At 34.5% G+C, this 25,873-nt stretch overlaps 5 protein-coding genes and 1 long non-coding RNA gene across 9 annotated transcripts in view; 2 read left to right on the top strand and 4 right to left on the bottom strand.

Annotated features, from left to right (window-relative positions):
- LOC108842277 (profilin-1) overlaps positions 1-25,873 on the bottom strand; it is a 57,657-nt gene that overhangs the window by 30,026 nt on the left and 1,758 nt on the right. The gene's annotated exons all lie outside the window — the stretch shown is intronic.
- On the bottom strand, positions 151-1,101 carry LOC108839531 (uncharacterized). The gene has a single exon (XM_018612286.1). It carries the CDS (start codon positions 1,099-1,101, stop codon positions 151-153), a length of 951 nt encoding a protein of 316 aa, XP_018467788.1.
- LOC108829027 (NAC domain-containing protein 75) lies at positions 2,024-7,509 on the bottom strand. 3 transcript variants are annotated; one of them, XM_018602678.2, is made up of 6 exons: positions 6,964-7,509; positions 6,485-6,665; positions 5,430-6,085; positions 4,508-4,801; positions 3,724-3,855; positions 2,024-2,560 (listed from the first exon to the last, which is right to left on the bottom strand). In XM_018602678.2, the coding sequence occupies exons 1-6, from the start codon at positions 7,087-7,089 to the stop codon at positions 2,456-2,458; spliced, it is 1,494 nt and encodes a 497-aa protein (XP_018458180.1). In that variant the 5' UTR covers positions 7,090-7,509; the 3' UTR covers positions 2,024-2,455. The 3 variants fall into 3 exon arrangements, with proteins under 3 accessions (XP_018458180.1, XP_018458188.1, XP_018458196.1); XM_018602686.2 differs by having other exon boundaries at positions 6,485-6,662; XM_018602694.2 differs by having other exon boundaries at positions 6,485-6,640; positions 6,964-7,102.
- LOC108842809 (ATP-dependent 6-phosphofructokinase 1) lies at positions 12,768-15,573 on the top strand. Its single transcript, XM_018615837.2, has 12 exons — positions 12,768-13,061; positions 13,194-13,240; positions 13,336-13,375; positions 13,456-13,656; positions 13,727-13,885; positions 13,967-14,020; positions 14,090-14,158; positions 14,233-14,362; positions 14,452-14,720; positions 14,791-14,833; positions 14,911-15,065; positions 15,164-15,573. Exons 1-12 carry the CDS (start codon positions 12,957-12,959, stop codon positions 15,311-15,313), a joined length of 1,422 nt encoding a protein of 473 aa, XP_018471339.1. The 5' UTR covers positions 12,768-12,956; the 3' UTR covers positions 15,314-15,573.
- LOC108842808 (glutathione hydrolase 3) lies at positions 15,513-18,272 on the bottom strand. The gene is made up of 4 exons (XM_018615836.2): positions 17,993-18,272; positions 17,520-17,848; positions 16,025-17,185; positions 15,513-15,942 (listed from the first exon to the last, which is right to left on the bottom strand). Exons 1-4 carry the CDS (start codon positions 18,120-18,122, stop codon positions 15,643-15,645), a joined length of 1,920 nt encoding a protein of 639 aa, XP_018471338.1. The 5' UTR covers positions 18,123-18,272; the 3' UTR covers positions 15,513-15,642.
- LOC130508102 (uncharacterized) lies at positions 20,491-21,849 on the top strand. Of its 2 annotated transcripts, XR_008942731.1 has the most exons (7): positions 20,491-20,701; positions 20,799-20,859; positions 20,954-20,994; positions 21,118-21,193; positions 21,314-21,386; positions 21,474-21,527; positions 21,627-21,849. It is a non-coding gene; the product is annotated as an uncharacterized LOC130508102 (long non-coding RNA). The 2 variants fall into 2 exon arrangements; XR_008942730.1 differs by lacking the exon at positions 20,491-20,701 and having other exon boundaries at positions 20,708-20,859.

Below are 25,873 nucleotides of genomic sequence, written 5' to 3'. Positions count from 1 at the left end.
GCTTTTTTTTTTTCTTTTTGCCAAATATGTGAATTCCATTAAAATGGGTAGAGTTTGTAACTTATTACAATTGGATAAGTCAGGTTATGGTTTACCTTGGCAAAAAGAATAAAAACAAGGTAAAGCATAACAGAGGAACAATAAAAGAGTTTACTCCCTAGAGAGCCAATGTTGCATTAGGCCACAACTCTGCCTCTGATTTCTCTTGGACAGAATTGCATCTCTAATGAAACGGTCTAGCAGCTTGAAGATGGTTTCCGGAGGAGATGAGATGTTATCATGATATCGCTTGTTCCTCTCAGACCAGATGGAGTAGATAGTTGCTGAGGCCACCAAATATTTGAGTAGTCTAGGAGCCACACTGTCATGTAGACTAAGCCAATCAGAGAAAGTCTGCCATGAATAGAATCCACCACAAGAATAACCCATTCTTCTCAAGCAAATGGTCCAAAGGTCGGCACTCCACTCACAGCGTAAGAACAGGTGATCTCTGTCTTCAACGTAGGTGTTACAGAGGCAGCAAGCAGTTGATGTGTTGATGCCCCAAGAGGAGAGACGAGCTCTAGTGGGTAGCCTATCAAGCTGAACTAGCCACATATTGAAAGAATGTCTAGGGATCGCACCTTTAAACCAAACATAGGAGGTCCACTGCTGGGCGGGTGCTCTATTACGCAAGGCTTCCCAAGTTAGCTTTGCTGAAAATTTATCCAACGCAGAGTCATTGACTAACCAGACGTAAGAGTCATTTTCAGTTACCAGGGAAGGCAGAGGGACAGTAGTAAGGTAGATTTGAAGTGTCTCAGCAGGTTGCGATCTTGCCCCACGCATTAGCCAGCCATCCAAGTTGCAAGCATTAGCGATGGAAGCTTCGAGGGGGATAGACAGCTCTCTGGGGCCAGTAGGACCAAAGTAATCAATGAGCTTACCGAAAGGCGTCCAGATATCCCACCAGAAACTAATAGAGTGACCATTTCCAACGTTAACCCTTATGAAGCGAGAAGCCAACTGCCGGAGGTGGAGAAGAGAACGCCATACCCATGATTTTGCCTTGTCCACATCACAACTCCAGATATTCTCCTCCTTGATCCTGTTTGATTTCATCCAGGTTGCCCACAGAAGAACCGCTGGCAAAAAGAAGCCACAACAATTTCAGACAAAGAGTTTTGTTCCAAAGTCCAAAATCTCGCAGGCATAGTCCTCCCTCTTTCATAAGCTTTTCATAATTTGTTTATTATGAATAATAAGATTTTTTATGGTCGTTTAAACACTGGTGAAATTTCACGATTACGGCAATCGAATCCAATTGGTTTAATTACAGTGACACCATAGCATTACAAAACTCTTCTGCTTACAAGAATGAAAATTAGCAAGATCCTCTTACACATAATCTGATTACGAACTAACGTATATGCGTGCATGATTATCGAAAAGAGACAGGCTCAAGAAATGGGACATGAATGTTCTTTAACTCGTGTTCTTAAAAAAAAAAAGGTTCTTTTAATTTGAGTTCTTTGCTTCACGGGAATTGAAAACCACAGACACCTTTTCTTTACTTTGCGACTTTTCAACAGCAATTTCACCAATTATTTAGCATAAAAAAATTCTTCCAAATCTGCCTTCAGGTTTATCTGATGCTTCATCTTGGACCCTTCAACAATGGTTGCAACCTCGACCGCCAGACACCACCATCCTCACGCACCTTTTACAATTAATGATATATCATTTTTGGAAAGAACGAAATTCTATGATCTTCAAGATAGCTTCCTCTAAGCCAAATGAAATCCATTAATTCATTTGTCGTACAATTTCCCTTTTTATCCGGTACTTGTCAAAGCTCTCCTTTAAAAAAATTTCGTTGGTTGTATATCTGTTTCTTTTCTCGTGTAACTTTTCATTCCTCAGTTAAACTTTTTACGATGTTTTTTTCTAATGGTGGGATAAGTTGTATCTCTTTTGAAAGATAAAATTTTAATTTTAAAACCAAGGAAACAGTGAATAAGTCATAAGAAGTATATAGGAAAGAAGTAACAAGTAATCAATATTATTTACCAACATATATATTAAACAAAAAGCAGATTATACAGTTCATTCTAAAGAAAGAAAAAACAGACGAAGATATTTAAAGAACAAAGGAAATGAATTTAAAAATAAACATACTTTATATAGTTCTATATAGCACTATTGATGATTTTGATGCAAATTTCCTTGTTTTTTTTCTCTTCTTTTTCAAAAAACAGATTATACTTTTGTTTTTTTGCTCGGCTTAAAGACCCTTCACCATGTCAAATTCATGCATATATATAACTTCTTTGGTCCAAGATCGATCGATTTACCATTTTCCGTGGAGATGTTATGATGATGACGACGATGAAGATAACCACCATGATAGGTATTGGTGGCAACAGCATATATTTTGTGATGAGGGTCATAATCATCAGACTGGAAAATAGCACAATTACCCATGATGATCTTGATTGCCAGAAGAGTCAGGGGCTGGCCAAAATGTTGTAGAGTACTTCAACCATTCTGCTTCTTGTTGGTTCCCCATTGATGATGATCCCTGCACCAATCAAATATTATTTCTCAATATATACATATACATTAATATAAAACTGTACACGTTTGTAATAAGGCGAAATACATGTATACACTATGTACATCTCATTCGCTATTATTAGAAACAAATTGGACTAGTTTGGCGGACCCACAAAGAACTGAACTCTCTTTAATGTTATTTATAGTCCAGGCTGACATAAACCGGGATAAGACCCAGGAATATCGAACAAATCTACCAAGTATAATCCTATTTGCATTCCACAACTAGGCATATATTATGGCTACTTATTTTACATTGAATTACAACATATATTACATTTTTAAATATTTTTACATATATATAAATAAGGATATTCCTCTCGGTTTGAGAGTGATTAGAAAAGGGAATGCAGACATGCTGTCTCCCACGAGAACACAATGAATCCCTTTATGTCTCCGAACTTGTCTCGCGAGGTACCACGCATGAAAAGACATAATAATATCTACATATACACACAGATTATATTTACATCTATTCATAAATGTATAAATGCTCCATCATTGCCTTCTTAATTAGTTCTATAATAATGTTTAAAGGAGAGAATAAGAAAAGAATCTGAAAATATATTGTTCTTTTGAAAGCAAACTATATCTATAGATTTTTCTTTTGAGCAACGGGTAATCTATAGATAAAAGAAAGCAAACTATATCAAAAGCAAAAACATCTGTCTTTCTTTTTCTTTTCTGGTTTTGTTTACTTAATTATGTTTTAACTCTTTCCAATTAAGTAAAGAATCAAACTAAAAAAAGAAAAAGAATATATGTAGTTTTAACTTTCAAGTGCTCTTCCCATGCAAAACTGAAAAGAAAAAAAAATAAAGGAAAAGAGTTTGAAAAAAATATTCTCCACTTTCATTCAAATGTAACATGCATGGTTTTCGACCAATCAATGATCATAAACAGTTATTATTTTTAAAAATATTTTGTTTTCAACTTTACAGAGCGTGCATTTAAACCGAGAATCCAAGACTACTCTCAATTTATACTAAACCACATTCCATTCCAGTATGCTTCACTTGTATGATGAGATGACTACAACATTTTACTCGATATATATATATATATCTTTTTGCATTAAAGTCATGATGGTAAAACGAGCTAGGGGCTTAAGAAGGATTAATAACTTACATCTTTTACATCATGATGAGTGTTCGAAGAAGAGCAGCCCATTATGAGTTCTTCCAATCCAGAAGCTGACCTTCCTCCCATCTTCCCATCATTGTGTTGCTCGTCTCTTTCGTGGTCTTGTTGTTGTTGTGCCTTGTTCAGTCAAAAAGGCAAAAGTCATTTCAGAAAAAAATATTATTAAATTTTAAGAAAACTGTCTTTAAACATTAAAATTAATCATCTCGTCTCTTAACACCACATTGGTTTTCTGCTGGTTAGTAGTTTGGCTGACACTAAAAAGCGACTTAGCTTTTAGTTGGCCTTTGGATAATAAATAGTTAGACTAAATCAGGCATACTTATATTCAATTTTAATTGTTTTTCCTTGACCAATTATCTTCTATGCCCTTTATTTTTCACAATCTATTCTGGTATGACCCAGTTTGCATGCTTATGTAGTCCCATCATTGTAAAGTCATATGCATGCAAATATCTTCAAAACCTAACATGTGCAAGAACCAAAATTTGTACAGGTGATTAAAATACGCATACACATACACATATTTAAATTGTACGTCGAGACCCTTATACAAATGATAGGTGCATGACTCCTGATCAATTTAATTACTGAACTATAGTGATATTCCAGCTAACTTGGTCATATTCATGAAACTGTAACTTTCACCTAATTAATTAAATTGAGCTGGGGTGAGGGGATGCGAACGCAACTAACTAAATAATGTATATATTTCTGTAGTGTTACTAAAATGTGTCAGTAAGAACAGATAAAATAATAGTTATCTTACCTGGTAATTTTCATTAGGGAGCAAAATTCTATGAACATGATAAGGATTATCGTCGAGGATATTAATGGGGGCATGGTGAAGCGATGTAGATGGAGAAATGATGGTTGATATTGGATGTGTAGGCTGGTTTATGTTGAATGCATGATACCGTTGTTGTTGCTGATGGTGATGCTGATGATGAGCCACATGATGTGATGTTGATGATGGTGATGCTTGATGACGATGACGAAGTTGTTCTGCCATAACATCCTCACATGTAGCTTGCCCGGTGTGAAGAGTTTCCCTCCTCGACACCTGAAAATTTAATTGACAGAAATTGTATATATGTCGCAATATACAATATTTTCTGTTCCAGTTGTTTTATTATTTTACTATTTGTTTGGACCCTTGCGGTTTAGACATTGCTTTCTGATTTTATCACGTTGGGTGGGTGGAACTAATTTAGGTCGCTGTTAGTTAAAAATTGATTATCACTAGCCATTCATTATTATCACTTCGGGTTAAATCATCTTGTAAATACATGATATTAATAATAATAAGAAATAATGCCCCAGAAGAACTGTTTACTTGCAAATAATTATTTGATACTGAATTCAGTTTCCATTTACTATATAATCTGTCGCACTCGCATTAGATTGTGATTAAGAAGAAAAAAGTGAAGGTAGAAACAAAAGTATTCTTAGGGTTAGTATTTGCATGCATTTTGTTTTTCCAAATTTATTTGCATGCATTACATTGAATAAAACGAAGATATTCTCTAAAGGAACTTTTTAATTTTCATTATATATATATAGTATTTTCTTTATATATACGTTGGATTATTTTTTGTTATATTAGATTGAGTTTCTAATGAATTTATCGAATTTGATACATGTTATCTCAAAACCAACTTTTAAATGGCAAAAAAAAATTTGACGCATACCTCATCGAAGCTCTTCATAAAAGGAACAAAGCTTAGTTGATCCATTGAATAACTCGGGAGACCAGCCACAACCGCTGCCGCAGCAGCCGCTACAGCCATAGCACCACCACCAACACCACCTACTATATCAGATCGATTTGTAGGATTAACATTCATAATCTCTCTAGACGAAGAACAACTCCCACCACTGGTAGTGCCACTATCTCTCCTCATATTATACTCTCCGCCGCCTCCGCCACTATTCGCTTCACCGCCACCACCACCTATAGCGTTCAGACTTGACGTAGATGACGACCAATTGCATTGCCTAGGCTGAGTCTGATAAAAGATCTTAGACACAACAAGCTCTCCTTCTCTCTCTTCCTCATGTGTCCCCAAATGATATTGATGCATTACCCAATTGGTTTTCTCCGGTTTTCGATTCTTACCAAAATTGGTATACAAAACCAAAATCTTTTTGCAACCTTTTTGCTTACCGTTTAGCATAACCGGTCTTGTCTTACCGGTCTTATGCCATCTCGTCTCCCCGGAACTACTACTTCCATGCAGACTATTGTCACATTCCGTTTGAATCTTTCTTCGCTTTCTTGTTCCCGTCGTATACGCCTTTGAGGGTCTATGAAAGAAGTGTCTGCTTAAACCATCTCTAGTCACTCCTACCAAATTGAAAAATAAACAAAATATTTTTTGTTAGTTTATATATATATGTGTGTGTGTTTCTTGTGTGACACAAATTAAAAAGATTCAAACTTTGGTAAGACCAATTCTCTATATATGGTCATACCAAAGAATCATATATTAAAATGAAATATATGCATATGTGATTTATAGATATGGAATGCATCATAAAAATAATAATAATACGAATATGTATATAGATGTATGTGTGATTCGAAGCTAATAAAAGATTCAAACTTTGTGAGACCCAACTTAAGAAAAAAGTATTTAGAGTGACCTATAGTCATATTAAACAAAACATATATTATAGTGAGTCATATAAGTATATAACGATCGATGTGATGTGATGCATGGAGTGTCTAAAGATGTTTATGTACCGGGAAGTTTCTCGGGATGCGTGTAACAGATGCCGTCTTCGCCTTCAATGGTGGGGATGAATTCGTCAATTAGAGGGTGAGATTTCATTTCTTTAACTAAGACTTTTGCTTCTAAATGTTCTATCAACTCTTGATCCGTTGGGTCAAATTTCACTCCTGCGGGTAAACCAACCCAATTCTGCTATAAAGAACAAAAGAGAGAAATAAAATTCAAATAAAGAAAAAGAACAAGAGAATATAAGTGTATATATAGCTATACATATAAAGACTCGTATATAGACGCTTTAAATTTTGGATTTTGAATTTCTGTAAGCGAAAGAATAAAACAGAGAGCATCATTCTTGATGTTCTTCATTTGATTCTTCTTTTTTCTCTTTAAAAACATTTACAAGTGACCTAAAATGAGAAAAGGATGGTAGAAAGAATGTATTTTTAAGTTGATTAAAATAAAATATAAAATAAAAAGGAATATGACTTACTGGTTTGCCCTCGAGCTTGTGGCCGCAGCTGGGACACTTATTGGATCCACAAAGTTGATGCTCTTCGATCTTTGCGTCAATTATATCCGAACCGGTAACTGAACCAGCAGGATTACTCTTGTTCATCTCGAATTCTCGGTCCCTAATTCCTTTGATCACTTTCTCTTATTCGTCTGTGTGTAGGTCAAGAGATAATAACAAAGAGCTTCTGATCATTTCGGAGAGTTGGAAGAATTTATATAGAGAGAGAGACTAGTAAGAGAAGATTTGAAGAAAACCCTCTTTTATTATTGAGAAATAAACCACTGATTTTGAGGAGACAAGACAAAAGAGGGGTTTTCCTGAAACCCTAACCGACACAAGAACAAGATAAAGTAAGAATTTATGGGGAATTAACCCTCAAATTATGCCAAAAGGAACAAACTTGGTCGAGCAGAATAAGATCTGCAAATCAAGAAAGAGAGAGAGAGAAATAGCAAAGAGGAGAGATAATTAATAAACGACAAGGAGAGGGGAGAAGAAGAGAAAGTATGAGAGTTGGGATGTTAAGGGTATAAATTAATAAAAACATACGAGAGCTTTTTTAGGGAATTAGTAGACTATATAATTATAAAATACATATATATATATATATATATATATGTGTGTCTATCTCAAACTTTAACTGAAGTAAGCGAGAAAAAGGAAAAGGTGGCTCTGAAACCCATTCAGTACTGACCCATCTTTTCTTTTGCCTTTGCCGGTTTAAGTAGCCGCTATGAATCTTTGAAGCGGTTTGTTTACATATATCAGCACAATTCACACTTTTGTGTATTCGAGATTAGATTTACCTGTACTTTGATCCCCCAAAAAAAATTTACATGTACTACGTATACGTGTCTAAAAATGTGATTGTACACATAGGCATTCCTTAGAACATCGAAAACCTGATACAATTTTACTACTATATTATAGACTGACTACAAAAGATATCAATATCATACACATTATCTCTATGATTAGAAATTAAAATGTATGTTTCATGTTGGAAAAGATATCAATATATTTTAGCAAAAAAAAAAAAGATATCAATATTATACATAGTCTATTTTAGATGATATCTGGACAATTATATTTATACTTAACGTATCATTTGATATATGGATGTGTGTGTAACAGTGTATGAGTCATTGTGTCTACTCTTTATGTAAATTTTATTATTTAAGTAAATGAACTTTTTTCTGAAACATAAGTAAATGAACTATACATTGTGTTTTACTAGAAAATTCGATCTTAATTTTTTATGGTCTATATATAACATATTAAAAATCCATATTGACAACTATAATTATTTCACCCTGCTTTTTCATAACATTTTGATTTGTAGGATAAACGTCACTAAGGTCACCCTAAACATCTATTTAAGGAATTAATTGATTACTTTTGAATTTGTTGATCGAAGGTTAAGAACAGAAGAAAATTAATAAATTAAGAAACAAGCAAAAAAGAAGAGATGGGTTATATATGAAAGAAAGAAAAGACGAGGAGAAGAAGAGAGGTCACATGGGCATCGAGCTGGGGAAGTGATCATTATTCTTTCGTTATTCAAATCTGGGTTCTTTTCGATTATTTTAAGTTCAGTTTCTGCAGAGAGAAAGGAATTAAGAGGTTGCTTGACAAGTAAGGCAATTTGAGCAGTGTACCCATCATATGGACCACACCATCTCTTAATTTTCTTATTTATTCATGTTTGTATTTTAAAAAGGATATCTTAAAGCGAGTATTTTAATTTGAAATATATATTATTATTTGATGGCCACCTTGGAGATCCGTTTACGTTAGCATGAATTAAGAATCATGCCAATTATTCTTCCTAATTACATATGTTTCAACTTTCAAATCAGAAATAGTTTCCTTTTCCATAAAAATGTTTAATGAAACAATCCTGAGAGCACTGTTAACTAGTTGCTTGCTAATTTAAAGCAGTATATGGTCCTTTTTTCTTTTCTGCTCTGGATGAAAGAAGTATTTTTTTCTTCAGAACATATTTATTGTACGCGGTCATACGAATTCATAATACTCTCAGATGGAGATATGTTTCTTTCAGTGATCTCGGGTATCTTGACTGTAATGATTATAAAGTTATATCGTATAATCAATCTTCTTCCGTTTTTTTCCATCAATTAATATATATACGGTCAAAAGTAATGAAGGGACAAAGCGAATAAATAAAATACAAGGCTGGAAAAAACGTGTACCGTACACTTAAACTTCATGAATAAGCTTCATGTTTTAATCATAAACGTAAAATAGAATATCAATGAATTTTTCCCAAGGCAAAATTATATATTGTTATACAAGGAACTGTATTATTATGAACAAACGGTTATATCGTAGAAAAACCTATTAACTTTCTTGATTTCCGGCAACGCTGAATTTAAAAATCTAACTAAAATAGGTTAATCTAGAAAGTGGTATTGTATAATAACCACATACGCCTCTTTATGAAGTTACTATGAATTTCTATTGTTATGGTTCTGAGAATCTAAATCAAATTGCCAAATATTCGTGAGCCGTTGGACGGTACATCCAAACGTATAGAAATTTCAAATTTCTCGACCTTGTGTGACAATATAATTATCAATTTATATTAGTTTTTTTTGTCAACAAGTTTTCATAGTAAATTCTTTTTTTGGTTTCCTTTAATAGACAATGCAACAGATTGAAAAACTAAAAATGCCTGTACCAAAATCCTCTAATGAACCTAGTTCAAGAGTAGGTCAGAAACAAACCCACTTAACATAACCGGTACAATTTTTTTTTGCCAAAACCGGTACAAGTTATGCATTTGTAACTTTATTGTTAAGACATACGAGTTATAAATGCACAAAGAGAATCTCAATCCCAACGGTAAAAAAACCACCAAAGGAAAAGGAGAAAAACAAATTCATACACATATCGTGTGTCTATATAGATTACACATCATACTTAAAAGAAATTTTAAAAAATTGGAGAGTCAAAGAATGAAATCATGGAGGGGCCAAAGATATGTCCTGAGTAAAACATATGGATGCCTATGATTGCCTCTTTGTCTGGCTATTATTACATCTTTTGTCATAATTTTTATTTTAAGTATTTTATATAATTTTTTATAATAAATATAAAACTTTTAAAAATCTGAGATTATTTTTTCCATTTCTTATCTTAAAGTTCTAATCATCTCAATTTTGGATGCTAAATGAAGATATAAAACATAAAACACAGATGATAATGTTTATTTGTAAAAGTTTAGGATATCGGGAAATGAACTCGAGTAGGTCGGTCTTCTAAATGCTAAGTCTCTTCCACATGTGGTAAACACATCAAATATCTTAGAACATTGGTGTGTAAGTTTTCGTCAAAAAACATTGGTGTGAAAGTGATGTTTATCGAAAATATATATATTCAATATTCAAATTAAAAAAGCAACGACATTACGGGTCCAAAATCCGAAAAAATGGAAAATAAGAGAAAAATAATTAACGACGTAAGCTCTTATGTAACCATGCAAGCGAGAGGATAGTTTTTACACGATATTTTGCATAACCTAAAGTTTTTATTGTAGTTGAGTTGAACTTTAAATTTGGAGGTACGAAGTGTTTGGTCCAATAACGTAGGCATAACGCCTCTAAAAAAACTGAGAAGTTGTGACCTTCCTGATTCGTATGCTGCTTGTGATGGGTGTTGAACTTTTTTCTCTGAATCAAAGAAATGTAAATATGTAAGGATTTCAGGTTTGGAATTGGATGACATATATACAAGAGTTGAGTAATAAAAGTTATCAATTGATGTAACCTGCAATAAAAAGTACCTGGTAAAATTGTAGATTTATATGCTGAATTCACGGTCAAATATGAATTAATATTTTATCAATATTGTTGAATAGTAATATTTTCGATGTATAAGTTGTAGTACATATTTTTTTTGTCAGCTGCTAATTTAAGCTTTATTAACAATATATATTATTCTAAAAGAATATAAATAATATTTAAATTTGATAAAAATATTTAAAACTAAAATACATAAATTAAAATTAAGTAAGGATATTGATTATATATATATAAAGCTCCCATATATATATATAAATAATTTATGTACAGAAATTTTTAAGGAATTTTTTAATTACCAAACAATATTAAAAATTAAAATTATTTGAAAAATTTTAATTGACTATTTATGTGAACTTATACAAATACTTTATTTACATAAATTTTTAATAACCAAAGAAAATTAACAACTAAAATTATATAATATTTTAACTAATTAAAATTAAAATATATTTTTAGAAATTTTTTTTGTATAATTTTCAAAAATGACTAACAAGTAAATAACCATATTAAATTGTTAACTATATAGTATTAGCTAATATAAACTAAACGTCTATACACAACTACATGATTATGCATTGTAGATTTTTAAATTTGTTAGGTAGTTAATAGTCAAACCCAAAAATTTCTTTAACTCAAATCTTAATACATGAGATTTTTGTTGATATAAGATTTGAGTTGTCATTTTTATAAAGGCTATAACTCAAATTTGTAACTCAACAATAATTAATTATAACGCAAACACAATTTCAAAATTTTAAAACTATCCATAGTTGGTACCATTTTTGATTTATATGCTTAACTCAACCTAAATCAAGTGTAATACATGTTACCAATCAAAATAGAAGAGTTTGGACTTTGGAGAAATTAAGACTTGATAGGAAAAGTCTGAAGTTTACAATTCTACAGGATAATTTACCATAAATCCAAATCAGACCCAACTTGCTATATTCATAAACAGTTGTCATTAAAATGCAGTGGTGAAAAGGACAATCTTCGAATTTTGTAGCAAGTTGAATGAAAATAACATTCTTCGAAATTTGTATGAAGTTGAATGAAAATAACATGTTGGACTGGACGACTGGTCTTTTCGATTAGTCCAGAATATAGTTGGGTTACGAGCTTACTCAGTCATGGGCAATGTAGAACAGATGCAAATTTCTGTGGGCCGGGCTTACTACTTCTTTTCCCTTATACACTGTTTTAATTTTCTTTGTCACGGTATATTTATACGTAAAACGTAATGTAGAAAATGTATGAAATAAGCCCACCACACTATAATCCAGTTTCTAGCGTTTCTTTTAGTCGTAGATGATTTGACCAGAAAGATACAGCCCACACACAAATACTAAACAGAATCAGTTGATGATTTTGAGAATATCCTCATTTTGAAACATTAGCCTGTTGTATATTGTCATTGACCATTGTTTTAACAAAAAAAATGATTTGTTTAATGATTAGAAACATGCCGTACCCTAAATTATTCTTCACAAAGAAACCTAACCCAACCACCAAAATGGGCCGAATCACCAAATAAAAATCCTAATTATTTACATAATCGCCCCAGAACTTTCCAGCAGTTACTAATATTAACCCTTCAATTATTGAAATAGTCAATTTTTATAGTAATTGTCCCGAAACTCTTCTTCTTAAAAAGCAGAACACCACAAACACATCGCCACTTGTTCACTATATCCTCTTCATCCAAAAAGAAAAAAACACATTCACCACAACCCCGTGATGACCTGATCCGTTTCTCCATAGTTCTTGTATCCCTTCCTCCTCCTCGCCATCTCCAAAGGTGAAACCTTCTTTTTTTGTTTCTCTATTCTCTTTTTTTTTTGGTATAATTAAAAAAAAAAAAACTGAAGTCAACAAAGACTAAACCATTTTTGGGTTATACATAAAAATGGGCAATAACAATAATAACATTTTCTCTGACTTGTCATTTGTATGGATTCATCATATAGATTCAAGTCATCCTCCTCAAAACAGAGCACGTCTTCTGAACCCGATCATCATCATCATCATAATCAATCCGGGTCTTTAATCCCTAGACTCGGTAGCAAGTATCGATCATTGAGCTTTGATTCGGGTCTCCTCGTGATTGTTAATAATCAGAGGTTCGAGTCTCCGACAAGGTTGGTGATGGCAACCTCTGCCTCAAACTCCGACAGGAAGATCGTTACCGGTCCAGCCGGTTACGTTCTCGAAGACGTTCCTCATTTCTCCGATTACATCCCAAACCCTCCTGTACGTCGTCAAAACTCTCTTTAATCCAAAAATGTTGAATTGTGAAAATGCCAGAGCGGGAAATTAAAAAATAAAATAAAAAGTCTGAAACTTTATGACAAAGTTACTGTTTTTGTGATGCTTTGGTTTCAGACATATCCAAATCCATTACAAGACAACGCTGCTTACTCTGTTGTTAAGTAAGTTACCGTTTGCTTTTCACAAAGTTCGTTGCTTTTTCCCTTATCCGGTTTAGAAATGTGTAATCTTTATTTGGTTGCTATGTGTGTTTCAGGCAGTACTTCGTTGATGAGGATGACACGGTTCCTCAGAAGGTAAAGTAAAAGCTCTCTCCTTTTCGCCATTTATTCGTCTCTCTCTAATGAAAGTTTTGTGTGTTTGGCTAATAATGCAGATCGTTGTTCATCCTGATAGTCCAAGAGGAACACATTTCCGCAGAGCAGGACCACGTCAAAGGGTTTACTTTGATTCGGATGATGTTGTTGCGTGCATTGTTACATGTGGTGGCTTGTGTCCAGGTCTTAATACTGTGATCAGAGAAATCGTTTGTGGATTGTCTTACATGTATGGTGTCAAGAAAATCCTTGGAATTGAGGTAAAGCCCCTTCGGTTTACTCATTCTTAAACTCAATGTATATAGTCTTGAGATCAACTGTGGTTTACAGGGAGGTTACAGAGGCTTCTACGCTAGGAACACGATCGATTTGGATTTGAAAACAGTGAATGATATTCATAAACGTGGAGGAACCATCCTGGGGACTTCAAGAGGTGGTCACGACACTACCAAGATAGTTGATAGTATTCAAGATCGTGGGATTAACCAGGTTCTTGATTTTTACTAAACTTCAACGACGAGACAACCAAGATATAGTTGAAACTAAGTCTGTTATCTGGGGCTTGATCAGGTTTATATAATCGGTGGAGATGGATCACAGAAAGGAGCAGCTGTTATATTCGAGGTAGTGCAAAAACTTTATGGAAAACATTGGTTTGGATCTTTCTTTGATGAACAATCTTTGTATCTGCAGGAGATTAGGAGACGTGGACTCAAAGTTGCTGTTGCAGGGATCCCCAAAACAATCGACAATGACATTCCTGTAAAATCTCTAACTAAATCCAATCCCCCTTATGGTTTGAAATGTTTTTTCATTATTGTTTCTTGAATGCGCAGATTATCGATAGATCGTTCGGGTTTGACACAGCTGTAGAAGAGGCTCAACGTGCTATTAACGCAGCTCATGTGGAAGCTACAAGCTTTGAGAATGGTATTGGTCTTGTCAAGTTAATGGGACGTTATAGTGGTAAGCCAGTTTTGCTGGTTTTTACTTCAAATTTTTAGTTGAGGTGTAGAGATGTTTAACGGTGTTTTCAAGGGTTGTTTTGTCTGCAGGATTCATTGCGATGTATGCAACACTAGCCAGCAGAGATGTGGACTGTTGCTTGATCCCTGAATCTCCATTTTTTCTTGAAGGCAAAGGCGGACTTTTCGAGTTTATAGGTAAACGGCTAAAGGAGAATGGTCACATGGTGATTGTGATAGCAGAAGGTGCTGGACAAGATCTGTTGGCTGAAAGCAATGAACAGTCCACAACCCTCAAAGATGCTTCTGGAAACAAACTTCTACAAGACGTTGGCCTATGGATCTCCCAACGGATCAAGGTTAAACTTTATTGAGTTTCTTCTTGAGGAAAAGGACCAAGAAACTGATATGCTTTGCTTCTCTCTGCAGGATCATTTTGCCAAGAAGATGACCCTAAACCTGAAATACATAGGTACATGCCATATATTATGATTTTGCTTTTGCGTGTCTATGTGAAAAGTGATGAGATAATGATTTGGTTTCTTGCAGATCCAACCTACATGATAAGGGCTGTTCCGAGCAATGCATCAGACAATGTATGCTGCACGCTATTAGCTCAAAGCGCGGTTCATGGAGTGATGGCTGGTTACAATGGCTTCACCGTTGGCCTTGTTAATGGCAGACATACTTACATTCCCTTCTATGTGAGTCTCACTCAGAGCACCAAACATATCATCATTTGAATCAGCCTCATCATCTCTTACATTCCTAACAATAATGGTGTGTGAATATTGTTGTGTAGAGGATCACTGAGAAACAGAACAAGGTGGTGATCACTGACAGAATGTGGGCAAGGCTTTTGTCTTCGACAAACCAGCCTAGTTTCATGAAGCACGATGATCACCACGAGCCAAACCATTCTGGTGGTGAAGCAGGTGCCATGAACTGGTGAAAACAACTCTCGTCTGACAATCATTTGTTTGGGAAAGAAAGTAAGGTTTCTTTATTTTGATAGAAGCTTCTCAAAATGTTTTATAAAATCTTTCTTCACGCCAAAGAGAAAGAGAGAGATATACATTTCCTCCTTGGAGAAGTTCATACAGTTATAATTGTGATAAATCCATGTATTAAACTTTGGAGTGATCTTGCACTTACCAAACTGTAATTTACACTTATAATAACAAATCTATAAGGAAATGTTTTGGTTCAACTTCTGCACATCTTTGTTATTAGACTTTACATTATGACAGGAGATAGGATTTGAATTAAAACATTAACAAATCAAACTGCAGCTGGCTTCCCATCTTTACGAGGATCACTAACTGCAGTGAGTAACCCCTTGAATGGTTTTGGTTTCTTAATAGTATTATCTTTACCAAGTCTCCTTCCAAAGTCAATGACCATCTCTTCTTTTTCTTCCTTGAAACTTTGAACAATAAGTTGAACAATAGCTCCTCCACTTGACATCTCCTCAAGTTCATGTCCCTTCTCTTCCAGAAACATCTTGCTATCTCTACTAACTCCTATGTGATCCCCATTAATAGCAGTGAAGTTCTCATATCGAACAACATTCGGTACCAACTGCAACAAAACAAAAACCTTAGAGCAAATTTCACTTGTATGTTAGTTAGTATAAATCTATCATAACATTCATTTTTGTTACCTTATGGTAAACTCTTGCACTCGCTACAGCTTCTAATGGTTTCATCTTCAACACAAAGCAGTTAAGAAAAACTTGAATCACCGCCGCAATGATATTCGTCCCTCCGCTTCCTCCAAGCACCGCCACCAACTCACCCTCCTTGGTGATAACTAGAGGTGTCATGGAAGACAAGGGTCTTTTGTTTGGCTCGATGAAGTTAGTAGGCGCAGGAGGGAGATGATCAGGAGTGGTGATCTCAGGCACAGAGAAATCATCCATCTCGTTGTTCAGCAGAATCCCTGTAGAAGGAGACAAAACTCCAGCGCCGAAAGGGTAGTTCACTGTCGTCGTCATAGAGACAGTGTTCCTGTCCCCATCCACAATGCAGAAATGGCTCGTCCCGTGGTCTCTGAGCTGGCTCCAACGGCTCAAATAGTACTCAGGAGGGAACGTAGTGTTGTCCAAGATCCTCTTCCTTATCTCTTCAGCATTAGGCTTCGAGAGCATTTGGTTTATAGAGTTTGTCACGTTAACGAACTCAGGGTCTCCAAGATCCATACGAGCAGCTAACATATGTTTCATCGCTTCTATCAAACGGTGCAGACCAAGATCACTCCCCGAAGCAGTGTATAACTCCGAGTAGCTGTCCAAGATGTTGATAACCATCGGGAAACCAACCGTTCCGCTCGAAGGAGGTGGCATCCCGTGAATAGTATACCCCATAACATCCACAGCCATTGCATCCGTTACTCGAACTCTATAGCTTCTTAGATCATCCATAGTCATGACCCCTCCCATCGTTTTCACGTCTCTAACAAGCTTCTCGCCTACCGTCCCGTTGTAGAAGGCCTCCGGTCCTAGCTCGGAGACCGTCTCTAGGCTCCGAGCTAGCTCCCGGTTGTAGCAAGTGTCACCTGGCTTCAAAACTTGTCCGTTTCTTGAGAAGATGCTTCGCAGGCCTTTGTCATTGAGTATCTTTGAAGAGTGGGTTGATATGGCGCGTCCTAGATATGGAGCTACGATGAAACCGTCACGTGCTAGTTTGATAGCTGGTTTGAATAGTGGTTTCCATGGGAGACGTCCGTAACGTTTCCAAGCCTCGTGAAGTCCTGCTAACTCTCCAGGGACTCCCATTGACAATGCGCCCATTGATTTCGCATTTGCGTCGTTCTTGTACATATCCTGCACTCATAAGTTTACGATCTAAACACAATATACTAATGAAAAGTGAAAAAACTATATAAGATTATTATTAAAAGATGTTATGGACTCTTTTCACATTAAAAAAATATAATAAATTTTTAAATTATAAAAAATGCATTATTTTGTATTTTTAGTTATTTCTAACAATTTTTAGTCAATCAAAACTACAAAACATAATTATTTTTTTCAAAAAATTATAATTTACCATTATCGCTGGGTAAAAATTGTATTGAAAATGTAGAAAATTAAATTAAACAATATGTTTTTATAAATCATTTTTTAAAAACTGATGAGAGTATTTATTAATTAATACCTTAGAAGCAGCTAATGGAGCAGTTTCTCTCATGTCAAAAGCCTCAGCTTTGGAATCTTGGCTAACGATCAAGAACGATCCACCACCGATGCCACTAGCCATCGGATTAACAACACCGACGCATAAGGTAGTAGCCACGGCGGCGTCCACCGCGTGACCGCCTTTCCTTAGGAAAGAAGCGCCAATCTCAGAGCACCGACCGTCGTCCGCAGCGACAACACCGTTCTCTGACTCGATCGCGTCACCAAGGTTTTCATGGCTAAGACTGTGACTATTGGTTGCATGTCTCGACAACCAAAGTGTTATGTTGTCACTAAAGCAGTAAAAACCTATACAAGATCAAAAGACTTTCACCTTTTGTTACGGTTGCAAAAAGTCAACGGCTTTTCACTAGGCTTTTTGTTGTCTCAGATCATGTAAGGAAAGTACAGAAACATATTTGACCAAAAAAAATGGAAAATACAGAAACATACCTGTAGTTCCCAGAAAAAGAAACAAAACCAGAGAAAGAGTAATGGTCAGGTTAGTTCTCTGTTTCTTGGTTTCTCCGACCGTTACTTGGTTGGTTTCTAGAAGATGATCGGCGAGGATCTTGTGACCCATCTTTGATCTCTCTCTCTCTTTCCCCTTTCGATCTTAGCACAGAGCGTGAGAGAGAGAGAATCCACCAAGAGAGTGAACAGCCTGTTTGGATTCAACTCTGGTCTTTTATTTATTTAGATCATTTCTAAGTTGGTGGTGATTGGGGACACGAGTGTCTAGTGACGTAGTGAGTAAGTTTGGTAGTGATTTTTATATTTTTTAGAGCATGTTTTTCAATAAATATTATTATATCCACTACGGCCCAACATGGTATAATTTTAAGAATTGATAATAGGCCGACATGGCATATATACAGCCCATAGATTTTTAATTTATTTTGTTGTGTCGACTATAGTCCACCTCTTGTTACATGTTGTTTACCCTAAGTATTGGGGGTCTACTCACTAGGCCTCTAGAAATTTGGGACCGAATAAAAAGTAGCTGCTATAATCACGATTCTAAACCTCTCATCATGTTTGTACTCTTTTAGGGTTTTGTTTTCTTTTCTCACTCCTGTCAATTCATTACATTTTCCTGGTCAAGATTTTTTGATTTATTATTCTTATTTAATAGTACATTATAAATGTTCTGATTTTTTTCCATGATGGTGCAAAACTACTATTTTCACATAGACAGATCAGTTCTTCACGACAAAAACGTTTAGAGGGGGCCACCGTCCAACCTATAATGGAAAATTACAAACTTGGTTTATCACTTGAAGTGAATGAAAGAGACATGATATGGCTCCATTTAATCGAGTGCTTTATTCTTTTTTTAGAGGTTATCACGATAAGTTAACATAATTTGTGAGAAATGGGAGGGTGTTTGCGGTTTCTTAGGTGTGAGTCGTGTGACAAACATATAACTTTTAATATATTTTTGGGTGTAAATGTTAAAGTATAGCTTTTAGTATAACTTTTAATATCTTATCGAATTTTTAATGAATTTCAGAAAATTTTAATACTGGCTTACATTTGCATAAAACATTAACAAAACTAATAGCTAGAAGATTTTTTAAACCATTGCCATTTCATTTCTATATTTTTCTCTTTTATAGAAAACGTTCAAAATGAGTTTTGTTCCAGTGTAATGCTTCTACAATAGATAAATTTTACTATGAAGGCAAATATTATCAAAGCCATCTTATAATATTTCTTTTATATTTTAAAATAAAATATTGAAATTATTTAAGATGTTCGTAAACAACTATGGTATCCATCGGCTTTTATTCACTGTATATTTATAACGCATCTTAAAACTACTGAAGGCGCAGTTTCCAAAAAAAAAAAATACTGAAGCGAAACAAATCAGTTACTTTTTGTTCAGTCAACCGGTCAATAACAAGTTTGAGTAACCCGGTTCACACGACTCCAACAATAAAACCAAATGTTATGCAGCTCAACATCGCACCACAATAAATACTGAAGATGTTGGAGTCACGTCGATGTTCCCACGTGGCAATATCTTAGCCGAAGTTTCAGATTCTCCATGTGTTGCGTCACTATTAAAGGACACGTTACTGGTCAAAAGGCCAAAAAGGGTCCAGCCACGTATATTTCTCCGTACATTTTATTGAACAAAATCTTATAATTTTAATTCTGACGAGACGTGGAGAGTGAACAGTGTCTTGCGATTAAAGGATTCTGAAAAAGGACACGTGCTGTGAGATTGAGACACATGGTCCGCATTGTGAACGGTGTCACGTGACTTTGAGGCGGATCATGTGATCCTTTTTATGTTGAGATTTCATCCCCATTACGTATTAGAGAATCTGACAGATTGAAGTATTTTCCAGTTAAAGTAATTTTGCTTATTGAAGACTTTACGTTAAAATATTCGGATTCGGTTGGCAAGTTATGTTATTCAATTTATTTATTCTTTAACAAATGTTATTCAATTTATATATTTAAGCAAATGTTTAGAGTGGTTTGCTTATATTTTAGAGAATTTTTAAAAAATATTATTTAGAGCGTTTTATTCACAGTTTTCTGTTTGTGTAAATTTTCAGTGCTTTACTTTTCTGATTGTAGATATAATGGTATTGATAATAGTCGTTGGATACCAAACTTTGATGTATTGGATACCAAACCTTTAATAACAGTACGTGCTTAAGAACTCCTAGCCGATTAAATTTCAGAAAACTACTAAGCTAGGGTTATTTCACATGCTTCCACGATCAAAATAGACGTAGATATTGTTATGACAGAAAAATAAGAAAATAATTGGGAATTAGTGGATAAGACCCAGAATTAAATAAAAATTGAGTAATCAAAGAGGAATAAAAGGGATCACGTACTAGTCATGATCGTGTGGGATAGATATATATCAACTATATTAATTGTTTGGTGGGAATCATGTAAGAGCGTCCGCAACGGGACATCAAGACCAATCCTTAGCGGTAAATCATATGCAAAAAAGAATAAAATAATAATTTTTTGCTTAATAAACTTAAGGATTGGTCCGTAAATAGGAGGTTTAAGAATCTGATCCTTAAGCTACGTGGCCAAATCTTAATGGATGGGAACAGTTTTGTGTCGTCTTCTTCGTCTTCCATCTCCTCTCTCTCTGCTTCGAATAGAATCATGCGAAGATTCAATTCGGTTTGCTTCCTTCTTCTTCATCACTCTCTCGATTCCGTTAGAGAGAGAGAGCTGAATCGTAGTGTTAATCTGTTCCTTATCCTTTCTTCTTCTGTAGGTTCTGCGGAGTTTGCAGGCGCGACGAACATTTGACTCCTCCGCCCTCGGATTGCGACCAGGTAATCAATTAATCTAGAGTCATAGTTTCTCGTCGGAGATCATGATTTTGTGCTTGGTTTCAAATGAGTCAAAACTGATAATTACACATTTCAGAACAACTGTACAAGGAAGGTACTTGATCTCCGATGATGAAGGTCAGCTACTACTTCCACTCCAATGAATGATTCAATTTTTAATCTCTCTTTCCGACAAGAGATTTAGATAGAAAGACTGGTTCTTCTTTCAAAAAAAGCATGAATGATGATTGTGGGTTGCAGGCTATGTGTGTGATGCTGTGTCTTTGGATTCTCGAACCCGTTGCTGCCCATTGAAAGGAGAAAGATTCTCTTGCCAGTGAGCCATTTTAATAGAATCATAACCCTAATTGAGGAAAATAATCTGTTGCAAACTAATGTGTTTTTAACCATACGATCTGATTGTGACTTTGTTATTTGTTGTTTGGTTTGATTGAAGTGGATGCAACGTCCTTTCACAATGCTGCAGCTCTTATGAATTTTGCGTTTCGTGTTGCTTGAATCCAACTCGGGTATTCTATTGGAACCTTTTGGTTTTGTTTCTCTGTTCTTGCTTCATCTTGTTGTTTTGCTAATGAATGTATATTTATCTTCTGTAGACGCTTCTTGAGATAAGGTGGCTAAGGTAAAAGTTGCCAAGCCGATTACAGCAGGTAACTTATTCTTTTACAGCAGCTTGGATGTTAAAAAAAAGACCCACATAGATGTATTTTTGCATCTGCAAAAGATCACCAAATTCTCCTCTTTAACAGGGACATACACGACTGTATTTGATTTTTGTGCCGGGAGATGTGCCATAGTTCTGAGAGTGTGGTAAGCGATTGACTGTTCTTCTCTTCTTAGCAAGTTTTTCTTGAGTTTATGTTGCCGAAGTTGGAGAATACTATTTTTGATCTTCTTGTTGTTCCAGAATAATTGCATATGCACACACTTTTGATATGATTGAATAACACCATTGCACACACTTTCTTTTAATAGAGTCCTTAACTATTTAAAAGAAAAAAAAAATTACTTTATTAATCCTAAGGACTCTAACCACGAGTCCACCTCTGCGGTTGCTCTAAGAAAGTATAAAAGAAAAATGAAAATCATATAAAAGTATTAGATTTAAGCGTAATGAACGGTCAAGATGGATGTGACATAAAAAAAAAAAAAAAAAAAAAGATGGATGGGACATGCATGCATGATCCCCTCATGCTTCCTTAAGAGGTGGCATTCTTATCATGTGATTTCGACGCGTGTACGTATACATTCTTTACGTACATCACATGCATAAGCTCTTATACATTGTAAAAATATTCCGAGTAGACATATAATTGGCATTTCAATCTTTAGACGATTTAATTGTTACCATTTTGTCAACGAAGCTTAAATCGTGTGATGCAAACTACCGATTTTGCATCTGATTCCAGTAGCACACTCTTCCCTGATAGAAGCTTATGATCTAAAATCGACTAGAAATGGGAAAGTCGGGTAATAAAAAGCAATGCCAGAAAGAAAGAGAAAAATGTGTAGCAAAACGAAATAATACAAGATTTTTTTTGTTATGTTATATTCATGTCTGGTTACAAATCACCTCAAAATTTGATAATAAAATAATTTTCTTTTATTTTAAGTCAAAGAAAAACGAAACAATACGAGAGCGGGGAATCAGTTCGGAAATTTTGGACAGAAACAATAGAACAAGTGATTAAAGTGATATGTCATAAATTCGAATAAGAACAATAATCATGTTCTTAGTTCTGGAAATTTAGAGTTTCGTAACTATACATTGAAGTTCTTTTATGTTATATCGATGATATTGACAAATAAAAGGGACAACGGTTAAGGCACTGGAGCAGTGTGTAATCTGAGGTTGGACCGTATGGTTAAATATTATTGTGTTGTATTGTATGGTAGTGAGGCAACGATATACATAGATTATTTTATAAAATAATGGAAGACAAATGATGTTTAAGAAACAAAGAAAAAGTAAGTAAAAGTAAGAAATTGACATCTTAAAACTTGTGGCTGAGATTACGCATTGTGGAGTGTTTTTGGGGTCGCATGGTTTCGTTTTCAAACTTTACATCATGTTCAACTAAATAATCGCAACCAATATTTAGTTCAAACAATTTTCACTCATTTATCAAACTATTACAATTTTTTGTTAGGTATGTAACCAAAACAATCGAAAATACAAGTGAAAACATTGAAAATCTGCCCACAAATAAGAACTCAGAATCTATTTTCTTTAAAAAAAAACTCAAAAGGGTTCATTTTGGCTTAGAGAAGTCCAAAAAAATGTCAAGGGAAACTAAAACAAAAGTTAAATCTAACGTAACTGAATGGGAAAGGTGGTAATAAATATCACGTCGTCTATAGATTAATTGCAAAAAGATAACTGGTAAATCAGCGAACTATTCATTCCAAATTTAATTTATTGCATAAACTTGGTTTTTTCATATATAAAAGGATGTAATAAGGGGGTTTTTTGTGATGTATATATACATTTTACATTCATAAAAATAAGAATATGGGAAACGAGAAGATGAGAGTGAGAGTACGAGAGACTGGTCCCTCAAATTTCACCAACAAATTACTAACTCTATTTTTACCTTTTCTTTGCTGTTGTCGTTTAAGTCGCATACAATTATCCACACACGGGTTTATAGATTCCTTGATCGGTCGATTGTTTTAAAGATGACTAGTCCTATATTCTCGTTTTATGCCTAAAAGCGCAGCCATAGCAAACATACTTGGAAGAAATAGATCATCTACATATATACGACCGTTAAAAGAAAGGCCATTTTCCATTCGTGTTTGACCTTATTCAATTACGTTTTTAGTTGACAAGCGTCAAATATCTAACAAACAGTGGATTGTTTGTAACTAAGATATTACAGAAAATCAAAATTGATACTATATACTTGTGTGATCTTAGTTAGAGACATTTCTTTGTAAAGTAAGTAAACAGGTTTAATGGTTAATCAATTTCAATGAATGTTAAAGATGAATGAAACTAAAAAAATAGAATGCAAATGCATGGAATAAGAGAAGTTATGAAAAAAAAATCATTTTATTACATTCATGTGTCCTTTTAGTTATGAATATTATACAACTAAAAAAAGAAGGATATTATATAACTACACTATATTTTTTTACCATACACTGCACAAAGATTATCGGAATGTTAGACCAAAAATAAAGAATCATTGAAATGATTTTTTTTCCATTCAAACGAATAAGTATATAATTTTATTTCAAAAATTTGTTTTTCAATTGCACCCTTGAATGCTTTCCAAAGTTATTTTCACACTCTGGGTCACTTTTGAGTTTCTAATTTCATTCAGAGTCACTTTATGCTATTGAGGCACTTTTTCCTAACTATTTCCAACTAAATACCATATTTCTAATTTTTCATTCGTTTTGGTTTCTGTGTGAATTTTTGTTGTTTTTTTTTTCTTTTTTTAGAAAATTTAAATCAACACACGTTTATCTTTTTATTGAGTAACAAGATCTACATTTTTGTTGTAGAAACATTCATTTACTATGTTGCACTGGGACGGATACGGGAACAGATACGGGGACGGGAGCGGGGACGGGAAACGGCTAAACTTAAAATTTATGGATACGGGTACGGCATGGATACGTCTACAAATATATATATATATATATATGTGTGTGTCAAATCATAATATAAAAATCAAATCATAATTTTCATATAAAAAAAAACTTTAGAAGCTTGTATATAGACAAAACAAAATACTTATTACAAAACATAAAACTCAAAATAAAAGACATGTAACATAAACAACACACGTACGTAACTAAACAAAACACATACGTAAAAATTGACAAACACAAAAACAGTTTGTAACCCTTATATATCCTTTATATAAGGACGTCTTTCCTTGTTTTCTATTGTTTTCCAAAACTATGACATGATAAATGTAAAAATAGATACTGGATTTACATCAGAAACGTTTCCCAAACGTCCCCAAAAAACTTAGCAGTTCCCGCTGTCTCAGAAACGTGTCGGAAACGTCCCCAAGCCGTCCCCACCACGTCCCCGTCCCAGAAGCGCAGCTGGTACGTGAGACGGCAGTGGATTGCCGTCCCCGTGCTTCATAGTTCATTTAAACAAAAAAAATTACCAGGTCACAATTCACAATCCCTAATCCATAAAGGAAAAGGAAGATCCACAATAAGAGGAAGAACCACACTAAGAAGGAGATCAGAAGCTGCAAGGATCGTCGTGGCCAGTTCGAGCTTCTCCGACGCGGTTCTCCTTCGTCGCAAAAGCTTCGATGAGAAACAATGGTGACTTTTGACTTTATTGCACAATTAGTCCTTTGACTTTTGAATATTTTCTTTCTGCCCCAAAAGTTTTTTTATTTGCAAATATATACTTTCAAATTGACTCCATACTTTTTCTGCCCCCAAAACTTTTAATTGTGCAATCTAAACCCCCAAAAAATATTCTGATTCTACAACATTGGTCCATATCGTGTTTTTTTATATTTTGTTTATTTTCTAGATGTTTCTGATTTGCAAATAAATCCTTTCGATTTGGTGTTTTGGAAAGCTTTGTTAGGGTGTACACTAACAAGTGTGTACATGTGTACACAAACCTAGTTGAATGTTTTGACACGAACATGTTGTGCTTGTTGATGTAAATTTGACGTGTACATGTTGTGTGTTCCATTTTGACCAGTATTGATAGTAAATTTAGTATCCACATGTACACATATATTTTTTTAAATCGCTTTGACGATACAGATGTACATCTATACATATGTACACTTCCTATTTAAAAGAAAAAAACATATTTAGATAAGTTACATCTCGTTGTACTATACTCATTTGTATTTTGTCGAATGACATATGTATAGTTGTACACAAGATATGTATAGTTGTTTTTTTGTGTACTATAAGGAATATGTATAGTTGTAAATTTGCGGTAAACAATGTTGCGGGTGTACACATGGATGTGTGTGATTTAATTGTACACATAATT

The sequence above is a fragment of the Raphanus sativus genome, chromosome 2 (genome assembly GCF_000801105.2).
Source record: "Raphanus sativus cultivar WK10039 chromosome 2, ASM80110v3, whole genome shotgun sequence".
NCBI lineage: Eukaryota > Viridiplantae > Streptophyta > Magnoliopsida > Brassicales > Brassicaceae > Raphanus > Raphanus sativus.
This window is presented reverse-complemented; position numbering and strand designations above follow the sequence as displayed.

Coding starts and splice junctions, on each gene's coding strand:
- LOC108829027 (XM_018602678.2), bottom strand. CDS start 7,089: ATGAACAAGAGTAATCCTGCTGGTTCAGTTACCGGTTCGGATATAATT. Junction 6,666..6,963: donor ACAAGCTCGAGGGCAAACCA/GTAAGTCATATT, acceptor TGTTCTTTATAG/CAGAATTGGGTTGGTTTACC. Junction 2,561..3,723: donor CTCATCATGATGTAAAAGAT/GTAAGTTATTAA, acceptor TGATTGGTGCAG/GGATCATCATCAATGGGGAA.
- LOC108842809 (XM_018615837.2), top strand. CDS start 12,957: ATGGCAACCTCTGCCTCAAACTCCGACAGGAAGATCGTTACCGGTCCA. Junction 13,241..13,335: donor GCTGCTTACTCTGTTGTTAA/GTAAGTTACCGT, acceptor TGTGTGTTTCAG/GCAGTACTTCGTTGATGAGG. Junction 15,066..15,163: donor ATACTTACATTCCCTTCTAT/GTGAGTCTCACT, acceptor ATTGTTGTGTAG/AGGATCACTGAGAAACAGAA.
- LOC108842808 (XM_018615836.2), bottom strand. CDS start 18,122: ATGGGTCACAAGATCCTCGCCGATCATCTTCTAGAAACCAACCAAGTA. Junction 17,849..17,992: donor TCTTTTTCTGGGAACTACAG/GTATGTTTCTGT, acceptor GATCTTGTATAG/GTTTTTACTGCTTTAGTGAC. Junction 17,186..17,519: donor CTCCATTAGCTGCTTCTAAG/GTATTAATTAAT, acceptor TTATGAGTGCAG/GATATGTACAAGAACGACGC.
- LOC108839531 (XM_018612286.1), bottom strand. CDS start 1,101: ATGAAATCAAACAGGATCAAGGAGGAGAATATCTGGAGTTGTGATGTG.